Below are 10,828 nucleotides of genomic sequence, written 5' to 3' on the forward strand. Positions count from 1 at the left end.
TGTTATCTTTTGGAATTCTTAAGGTTGATGTAAACCTTAATCAATCTCAATTTTACTTCAATTTTTGTACAGTAGCTTATTTGAGTTTATTCTTTATTTATTGTTTTTTTGTATCTTCTTTTGAGGGTTTTAGACCCTTTTTATTTAAGATTCTTTTCTCTTGTTTAAGGGTTTTAGACACTTTTTATTTAAAATTCATTTGAACTTATCTTCTTTTGAGGGTTTCAAACTGTTTTTGTTTAAGATTCATTTGAACCTATCTTGTTTTGAGGGTTTCAAACCCTTTTTGTTCAAGATTCATCTGAATCTATCTCTTGTTTCAGGGTTTCAGATCCTTTTGTTCAAGATTCATCTGAATCTATTTTTTGAGGGTTTGATACCCTTTTTGTTCAAGATTTCCCTAAATCTATCTTTTTTTCAATTTTTACGTCGGGAGTAAACAATCTTTATTGATGATAAATATGTGCTTACAAACTAACATGGAAATAAAAGAACATTTAAAGTTTCCCCAAGTAGATTCGGCGTCCCTACTGGTGATGGGTCATCTCGGTTGGGTTCCTAGAGCTTTTCTACCGATTCGTCATAGCATTTTTTGCTATTTTTGATCTCCTCTTATTATAACGACTTCTTTCTCGGTCGGTATTTTCATGGCGAGTGCTCTTATGCTGGTTACAACTGCCGAATCATGAAGGAAAAGCCTTCTTAGGATGACATTGTATGTAATATTCATATCCACTATATTGAATAGTGTGATAATTTTATTGTTCATCCCTTTTTCTGGACCTACCATTACAGTTAAGGCCACTGCCTGCAAGAGATTGATTGGTGGTCCATCGAGTTCCGAGAGCGGGATGGGACTCTCTGGAGTTTAGCTACTATACCGCCGAACCTTTTATAGGCAACGTCATTTGTTAAATTCACATCGCTTACTTCGTCTATTAATATTCTTTCCATGTTCCAGTTCTCAATTACTATTGTCACCTCTAGAGTATTTTTGTTTGGTGCTTTGACATGTTCGTAATCTTTATTGTCAAACGTTACCGCTAGCATCGGAGATTCTCTTATCTTTAGAACTTCTCTTTTTTTTTCATAATGGAGCAAATGCTTGATCCTCCACAATTGATCATGTGAATCGTTCCCATGATCTTGCTAGGCCTCTTTTTTTTTTTTATCTTTAGGCTTTTCATCCCTGTATCTTTTCTCTCCATAGCTATCATGGCTCCCACTTTTCTTTGAGACAAACTTCTTGAGTTCGCATGCTTCAATCATTCTTCCTATTTCCATTTTAAAGTCCCGGCATTGCTCAATGTAATGCATATGCTCTTCGTGGAATTTGCAGAATTTCTTTATATCACGAGTGGTTGCTCTCATATTTAGAGGTCATTGCACATTCGTCCATTTTCTTTTATCCATATTTCAGTCTTGTTAGTGGTGATAGGGGTATAATTTCTTTCATCATCTTTATTATCAGATCTGTTGTTAATATATGTTGTACGGGGCAAATCGCCTGTTTTCCTCTTGTCTGTGACTCTTCTCTTCTCAGTTGCTGGTTTTTTCTTTCTGTCTTTCTTGCTTGGATTTTTTGGCTTTTTCCTCTTCTCCTTTAGGGCTCTTCGGCCTTCAACTAGCTCAAAGTATCTTTGAGCGATTCCCATTAAGTTTGAGAAGGTTGTTGGCTTGTGTTGATTAATAGCTTGTCTATCATTTTTGATAAATCTAGTTCCTTCTATGAGGGCCTCACTTTCCATGTCGCATTCAAATTGTCAATTTTCATAGCATGTCTATTGAATCTTTTTATGTGGCTTCGTAGAGTTTCTCACTCTTCTTGGATACACGCTCTTAGTATGTTTATAGTAATCTTTTTCAGTTATATTTGTCAGTTACCTATTTAGGAACTCATTCGAGAGGGTGGTGTAATTTTTGATGGAATGAGGTTTCTACCTGTTGAACCATCTTTGGGCAGTTCCTGTGGCGTTGTGGGGAAGACTCGACACATAATGGCGTCGGTTACGTTATGCAATCCCATTTTTGCATGAAAGCTTTAGGTATGATCTCTCGGATCTCCCTCCCCATTGAAAGTTGGCAGAGTTGGTAATTTCATGTTGTGAGGAATTGTTTCTTTCATATCTCGACCGATAAGGGCGAGCCTTTCAGCCTCAAGTCATTCAGGTCGAGTTCCTCTGCTTTTAGCTTTTTCAACGCCTTCGCTGTCGTTTCCTCCAAGTCATCCTCCGCCACGTACGTGGTTTTTCTCTCAGGGGGAGATTCAGAGGATTCTCCTTCGTCTTCCTTGTGGTTATTTCCTTTTCTTGGTTGCGATTTTTGTGGTCCTTTCTCCGTTCTTTTACTTCTTACGGGAGTCTATTCTTCATCTACGTGCTCGTTTATCCCAGGATTTTCTCCTTCACTTCTCGCATCGTTTCGTTCTTCATTGTTCCATGCATTTTTCCTTTATATTTATAGTTTCTGGCTCATTCTTCGTTGTTTTGGTTAGTGTTTTCTTGGTTTTTTAGGTTTCTCCGTTTATATCTAGCATTTCTCCGAGTTTCTTGGCTTCTTCCTTCGTTTTTATTGTTTCAGACAGTGTTTCTCCGATTTTCCTTGTTTCTTCCTAGGTACTCTAAATGTTTCCTATGGCGGTTGATAGGAGGAGTCACAAACTCAGTCCTTTAAAAAATTGATACGTTCTATGTGGGCCTTTGTCGCATTTCTTGCTTCCTCTTCTATTTTATCCAGGTTATACTGAAATTTTTCAGCATCTTTGCCATCATTTGGTGATAAATTTCTGTAAAAACCGCAGTAGGGGATTGTTCTCATAACCCATGTAAGGATGGGAAAGTGATAGAATTTGATCCACTTATTTGTTGAGTTTGATACTCAGGTGTCAAATTCGAGGGATTCAAACCTGAGCTTCTTGGCGCCGGTTAGTCCCATAACATTTGGTGTTTTATCTCTAGCAGGTAGAGCCAGAGGTGGAGTGATTTTCAGATTTTTTGATTCACTGGTTGTTTATTCTTGGAGTCGTTCCCGTTGGATTCATCCTTCAGTAATGTATTTGTTTGCTTTAAAAGAACTTCTTCGATTTGAAATTTTATTAAGTTCTTCCCACATACGGCACCAATTGATGGAGTCTGACTTCTTAACGGGTGTTAAAAACCTGTAAAATAACGTAAAACTGTTGCTCAGACGACGGTTGTCCGATGAACACTCTGATGCTTAAGTCAGTATTGAGTTTAAGAGAGTATTAATTGTAATTCGTAATTAATCCGTGCATAGGCATTACCACAAGTCCTTTTATAGTGAGTATAGATGAATACCACAAGGTATTCAAATAGGAGAGATATTGCTACTTAGCATATGAGTTCAAATAGGAAAAAAAATTCATATTTGACTTGTGAGTCCATTTATGATTAAATCTCCTAAATAGGAATATACTTCTTGAATAGGAATATGATTATAATCAGATTCTAGATCTTTAAGTATCCGGATTCGAATATGATTACCGAATCTTATGAGATTCAGTCTTATACTTATTTAGGCGAATTCTGGATTCTATTTTAAGTGGATGAGCCTTATAGGACTCGATTTTCCTCAGCTCGAACTTGATTTTCTTTAATTTATCATTTTCTGACGAGTTCTGAGATCCGCCTTAGTGGGCGAATCCCATAGAACTCCGTTCATAATATTATTATGTGAAATTTGGTTTCCATCACTACTAAATAATTGAAAATATCTAATGTTTGAGTTGTTCAAAGAGTTTGAAATAAAAATTCAGCTTTTGAAAAGAATTAAAGTGGACCGACATCCGTCAAATTAATTGAACTGATGGGTCAATTTTATTCTTCTAACACTTAGTAATAGCAGTGTTAAAATAAAAAATAAAATAATGAGGTTGATATTTTTTGTATTTAAAATTAATTGATCTATTAAATATTTATAATTTTGTTAGTTTATTTTATTCAGTTATTTTCAATACTTTGAATTATGTTGAATTTAAAATTGTTAACATTACATATTTAATATGAATGCACAATTCACTTATCTGCAATACTTTCATTCAAATGCAGTTAGGATTAGATCAGTTGTTGTTTACTGAACGTGATTAGATGTTCTTGATAACGCACCATATGGGTGAAATAATACTATTACAAATATCACTAAAAAGCAAATAACAAGGTTGGATATAAAATAAAAGATTAATTACATATAAAACTAGAATTTTTGCACCAACATGACTTTTACATGTATTAATCATAGATATGAACAAAGGATCACTTTACCCCCTGAACTTGGCACAAAGTATCAAAAACGTCCAAATTAGCAAAACGGGATCACTTTTACCCTGAACTTATCAAATTTAGTACAAAAACCCCCCTCCCCACTCTCACCCTAGAGAGTGTACCTCACTCTCCGGTTTTAATAGGGGTTTTGGTTTTCTAAGGTGGTTTTTGATTGAAAAAAGTTTAAAATAGTCCTAATTTTTTTTAAACATTTTAAATTAATACCTAATAATTTAAAAAAATAACAATTTCATCCTTTTAATTTCAAACTTAAAATTACAAATTAATCCTCCAACTTTTACTTATATTCCAAATTAATCCCCAAAAATTATATTTTTTAATAAAAAATTAAAAAATTTTAAACATTAAATCAGACCCATGGGTCAAAAAATTGACCCATGGGTCTCAGAGGAGCTGTCGTTCTTGCTCGTCTGAGACGAGCAAGCACCTTGCTCGTCTGAGACGAGCAAGAACCTGCTCGTCTCAGACGAGCAGGTCTCTGCTCGTCTTCAGACGAGCAGATCTGCTCGTCTGAGACGAGCAGAGATCTGCTCGTCTCAGACGAGCACCGACATGCTCGTCTGAGACGAGCAGCAGGTTCCGGCGAGGAGGATCTCCTCCTCGCCGGAAATTGTAAAAAAAAATTCAATTTTTTTTGAAAAAAGTTCATAAAAGCCCCTGAATTAATTAAGATTAGTATTTTAGTATGATTAATGAGTATTTAATTAGAATTAATGAGTATTTAGAATCTCACTCTCCAATTAGGGTGCCACATCAGCATAGGGGTGTTTTTGAAACGGTATTGCCAAGTTCGGGGTAAAAGTGATCCGGTTTCGCTAATTTGGACGTTTTTGATACTTTGCGCCAAGTTCGGGGGGTAAAGTGATCCTTTGTTCTCATAGATATCAACTTTCATTTTTTTTTAATTTTATCATGAATATATTTTTCGGTGCAATTTTGTTGATTTGAACACCCGATGGGTCTGCTATGTGTCATGCCACGTCGGCGAAAGTGTCACTAAAAATGCCGATGTCATTTTTGAAAAGAAACAAAAGGTGATGTCTGTGATAGACACGTTTTAAAAGTCATGTTATTTTTGAAACTTGGTGTAAAGGTCATGATTTTATATGTAATTGATAGAGACTAAAATCATATCATAACTACAATGGAACCGAATCGCACGATATGCACCCTCCGAGAGAACTTCAGTTCTCGCCTAAAATACAAGAACCCGATAATATCGGTGGCCGAATACATGAGATTCACCATGTCTAAAGATCAAAGGAAGAATCACCTGAATCCCTAGGATAAACCGAATCCCGAGGATTCGGAGAAAGTGCGTCGCCTGAAGAATTTGCCCAAAAAATCTACGAAATATCTTTTCTATTTGGATATAAACTCTAACTTAGAAAGATAAGTTTGTTCAGTAAGATATTATTGAATAAGGCTTTCTCTTGAATAAGGTACCACTTTCCTATTCAAAACCTATTAGGTATTCTCTCAACTACTATATAAAAAGTTTGAGGTATGCATAAAAACACAATTATATTCATATATTCAAAATATTGCTCAAGTCTAAACTGAATTTCGCATCGGAGAGTTATCGGACAACCACCGCCCGGTTAGCTTCTACCCTATTTTGCAGGTTACACACCGGATCAAAAGACAAACTCCATCGATAATTAACCCTAAAGTAAATGGTCAAACATAGAAGGCCCAACAAAACTATGGCCAAATGCTGCAATACCTGTAACACTCCAAAATTTTAAGGTGATTAAAATAGGCCATGAGGTTAAATTGGACAATAAAAATATAAAATAGAATATTTTAAAGCTAGTGTAAATTATTTAAATTTAAATAAAACGTGTAAATTAATTAAAGATAGTGTAAATTATTTAAATTTAAATAAAACGTGGGTTTAAAACTGAATCAAGATCTTTTCCGGATTTTTAAAATATGGACCTCTCAAGGTAAGCATTAATTATTTTATTTATAATTAAAAATAAAATCGGGTTGCAAAAAATTTAGTCAAGCCTCGGACAAGCCCACTCGATTTTTGTCCCGAATTCCAACCTCACTTCGGACGGGGAGGGGGCGAGCCCATTACTTCCCCTTCAACACAATTATTAGTCTATCATGCATTAACCGTTATAAACACAAAAAAGAAACTCTACACTCTCCATGTGGGATTTGTGTAGTTTTGAGATAACACAAAAAGCCAAATTAAAAATAAGACAAAATAAAATAATTTTTACAACAAAAATCACCTTCCGAACTTCTAAGTCTCTTCTAACTTAATACTCCGCTAATTCATTTTCAATAACTTTAGACTTTAGGTATGTCTGTTGTTTTTTTCTCTTTCTTTATGGAGTATTTATCTCTTTTTGTAGAGTTAGTCTTGCCCTTTATGGTATTTATTTTCTTTATGGATATCATTTTGGAGCATAAAAATATTATCAATAGAACTATTTGAGCTATAACTCATTGATTTATCAATAAAATTCTTATTTTCGATATTATCAATCGGAGTCAAACATAGATCAATTAAAGAGTTGACTTATGGTTTAAAATAACCCTTGAATAGAGAGGGCAGATCATCAAGTTGCATATTTAAAGAGTTCCGTCAACATATTTGAAGAAATTAGATATAAATTTTTATTATTTTACCGATGTTTTTTCTTTTGTACTTCTTGAATGTGTTGCTTAACTTAAATTTAGATAAGTTGTACATTCATTATTTGTCAATGAAAGTTCATTATTATTATCCAAAAATACAAGTTGGATGAGAAGCAGTTCCATACATTTCAAACTTATCAATTTCTCCTCTAAAGAACTAAAAAACTCTGATGAACCTTACACACCATAAGTGTTTATTACAAAAGAAGCATGCCCAGACAAACTTTATGCCCCACTAAATACTTAATGAAAAACACCAAAAGCTAAAAAGGCACACCAAATACAGTAATGAAAAATTATCGCATGCAACCGTTGCGTTATGTCATTCGTGCAACAAACATAAGCCGATAAAATTAAAAATTCCCCTCTGATTTCACACAAACTACAGTTGCTTGAGGAACAATGATGTCAATATGTCTTTCATATAGATTGAGTGCGTGTAATAATCAACCGACTCATAAAAAAAGTGCGCTAACCTTGCAAGCTGAACATAATTCTCCACAACAATTCTTGGGACAACGGTTGGCTTCATGCAATCTTGATTTATATCCTTCCACCCATTTTTACAAAGCTTTCTGATCTCTTCCATCGCTTCTTCTTGCGAAACACCATACTGCTCCATATAGCTCTTCACACCTAAAGTGCAGTTCCCCGTTTGCTCCTTTTCGACCTTCCAAAATGTATCAAATTTTTTCAGATTACAGGACAATTTATGTTAATATATTCTACGTAAACATTGTTAAGAAACGCGCCATATATTCACCACATCAAATCAGAAAGTGACGAGATAAAACTTGATGAGTATCGGGGAGTTACCTCATGGGGCAAGATGTCATTCATAAGACGTCCCATAGACTTGGAAAGTCTAATAATTTTAGGAGTACTTTCAATCCATTGAAATTCTTTTTCCCCTAAAAAGTCTCCCATTTTAATGTATAATCCTGATAGTAGTACATCGCAAGCACATGTAACCAATCCATTCGTCATGTACTCATCGAATGTTGGCACAATCCCTTCATTAACCCACCCTAATTCAACTACATAGCTTCTTACAATTTCCTTCACCTGATCAAAATACGTAACGTTACCACAATCCGTTCATTAACCAATAGGATCAGAATATATATTGAAGAAGAAGAACTTGCCGTCTGCTTCGCATAACAAGTTCTGCGGCGGATTCCTTCGTTTTCATCATTCTCAGTTTCAGCAAAAACACTCAACAGAAACTTATAAAAAACTTTCATGTAGTTTGGCAGCTCGTCAATAGCATCAATATTGCACCTGAAATTTAAAAACACCAATTAATATTACACACAAAAGACTATTCAGACTGTCCAAAACGGTTTTATGTGTATATATATAGAACCTTTCAAATGCCTTTGCGAACCGCTGAAGTTCATCAAATGTCCCATAAGAGTCGTATGTATCATCCGTTAGCGATACAATTTTCGCATACTTCGTCCCCATTATCCGAGAAGTACTATATTGCGGTTCGAACTGAAATGAAACTATCCACACAAAGCACTCCACAATCCTATCTCTTGCATAAGGAAGGTCCTTTTTTATATCTAAATCGTCCCACCACCTGAAATATTCATTCGCATTAGTATATTTTTTTCTTCATAATTTACCCGTTTCTTCTCATCTTTTAGTTCCATTCAACTAAAATTCCTTTAAAAAATTTAAGCGAAAAACATTAATTGAGTAACCTCGTAAGTATGGCTAGTTCTTTTCGGTATAACAACTGCAATCGATTAAAATCCAACTTAGCAAACTCGAGGAGAGCTTCATTTCTCGACTCATCTCGCTCATATAACGGAATGTATTGCATAGCCTCTAATCTTTTAATACCGTGATGGAATGGTCGGAACAAGGCAGCCTTTATATGTTGTGCAAGATGAGGACTTATGATTGATTTCTCAGACGAGATTTCCAACTGTTGCCTTGTAAATTCAAGGGCTTCATCTAAAATATCTTCTCCATCAACAATTAGAAAGGTTGCTTCATACAAGGCAAGGAGACCTTTCGGATCGTTGCATAAGCTTTCTTTAAACTCTCCATCATTGTCCTTGAATTTCTTGAACACATCTACATATAATTTTTTATTCAGAAAAATCAAACTTTCGCAGTTTTTATCAATTTTAATAAAAGATAAATTAATTTTAGTTTTTGCAAGGGTTTTATTAAGGCCAACTCATACTAAGATCTCTCTACTTTACACTTTTTTTCGAAAGTTCCTTGTGGATGAAATAAGGAGAATGTGCCACGCTCTCTATTTAATAACAAACTTCCGGCTAATATGACGTGTCAAAACAAAAAAAATAAAAAATAATATGGCTAAAATTTAAGGATTTATTATCACTTTTTTCCTTTGTTTTCTTCCCCATCGCCAGAATTTTGTTTTCAAAGCTAATTTTTTTTAATCCGGCCACAGAACTCTTCTTCTCCATTAATGGAGGAGACGAAGCAGTTCTCCTCCATTAAGTGGAGGAGAAGCAGATCTCTTCTCTTCCATTAATGGAGAATGAAGTTCATGTCCCCTCCATTAATGGAAGAGACGAGCAGACACTCTACCAATTAGAATATGAAGAGGAAAAATCACTTTTAAAATCTAAATTTATACATCAATTACAACAAAATTTTAATCTTTTATAAAATTTTAAGTTTCATCTTGTTAATTTATTCTTTTCATGTTATTTATCTATTCCGACTACATTTTATAAATGTTGTCTAAGTTTTAAAAAGGATTACTGCAAAAGTTTGATCTTTTTAGTCCTAAAAAAAAAGATTAGTAAATTTTTCTGAGCTGTATATATATATATTTACTTACCAGAAGGTATGTTATATCCATGCTGTCTAAGAACTCGAAATAGGATTGCCGAAGTGTAGAGGCTATAGTCCGTGCTGCGTTCAAGAATATCAGGCAGGCCGGCAAAAATATGGTCGAGTTGTTTTTCGATTTCACCCTCAAAATGATACGATACACCAAGACGGCATAACAGATTTATGAATTCAATATTTGTAGCTAAATCTATCGTAGATTGCATTAACATTTCATTTATTATGTTTTCCTTTAGTATTTCCACCTCTTTGGTTAATGCTTCGAATTCCTGCCAAAATTACACAAAAGACCAAACATACTGGCTCAGTCTCTGCAAGTAAAGTATTGACATATAATGATATGATGGTAGCAACAAGATTTTTTCACAAGTTGCAAGATCTATTATCGAAATATAATATTTTTATAAAACAGTTATCGAACTATTGTGTGAAAAAGTTATAACCTGATAATTGTTTTGTGACCTTTTAGTATTATATTATGATTACGTAATTCGATAACCGTTTCATAACTTGTAATAATTAAGTAACTATTTTCTGAAAATATTATAATTTGATAACCATAAAAATATTTAAACCCACAAGACTTACCGATTCCAGTGAAGGCACCGACAATGAAGCAAAGGTAGAACCCCATACGCTAGGAGGAAAGTTTGGCAATGGACGTGAGCTATTTTCTGTAGCAGCTTGAGAGGCCATTTCTAAAGAAACAAATATTACTCAACAAAAGATGGTATAGCTTGAATAAAGTGAAACTCAGAATTTTGCAACTAAAGTTGCCATTTATAGAAACGAAATCACAGGCTAATACAAATTTATTATGAACAAAAGGTCAACACGGTTTTCAAATTTGTATCTCAGGATCCAATAAGTTCATTTTAATTTTTTAGAGCAACTAGACCCAAAACTTGTGTTTTCGGAATCAAATAAGTCTATTCTAATTTTTTGGGACAATTAGATTCAAAACTCTCTTAATTTAAGTCAATTAATCCGAAATTGTACTCCTCAAATGTGCACCTAATTGACAATGAAAA

General features: G+C 34.3%; 1 protein-coding gene across 1 annotated transcript; it reads right to left on the reverse strand.

Annotated features, from left to right (window-relative positions):
- Positions 1–7,058: 7,058 nt before the first annotated feature.
- LOC126666728 (probable terpene synthase 6) lies at positions 7,059–10,572 on the reverse strand. The gene is made up of 7 exons (XM_050359585.1): positions 10,386–10,572; positions 9,787–10,066; positions 8,666–9,044; positions 8,323–8,541; positions 8,102–8,237; positions 7,773–8,021; positions 7,059–7,626 (listed from the first exon to the last, which is right to left on the reverse strand). The coding sequence occupies exons 1-7, from the start codon at positions 10,491–10,493 to the stop codon at positions 7,339–7,341; spliced, it is 1,659 nt and encodes a 552-aa protein (XP_050215542.1). The 5' UTR covers positions 10,494–10,572; the 3' UTR covers positions 7,059–7,338.
- Between the last annotated feature and the right edge of the window lie 256 nt (positions 10,573–10,828).

Source organism: Mercurialis annua, linkage group LG2, assembly GCF_937616625.2.
Source record: "Mercurialis annua linkage group LG2, ddMerAnnu1.2, whole genome shotgun sequence".
In the NCBI taxonomy this organism is placed as follows: domain Eukaryota; kingdom Viridiplantae; phylum Streptophyta; class Magnoliopsida; order Malpighiales; family Euphorbiaceae; genus Mercurialis; species Mercurialis annua.

What these genes read in the sequence shown, in the direction of transcription:
- LOC126666728 (XM_050359585.1), bottom strand. Translation starts at nt 10,493, where the DNA reads ATGGCCTCTCAAGCTGCTACAGAAAATAGCTCACGTCCATTGCCAAAC. An exon ending in GAACTAGCCATACTTACGAG is followed by an intron (nt 8,542 to 8,665) that starts GTTACTCAATTA and finishes TGAATATTTCAG; the next exon opens with GTGGTGGGACGATTTAGATA. An exon ending in ATGACATCTTGCCCCATGAG is followed by an intron (nt 7,627 to 7,772) that starts GTAACTCCCCGA and finishes ACATTTTGGAAG; the next exon opens with GTCGAAAAGGAGCAAACGGG.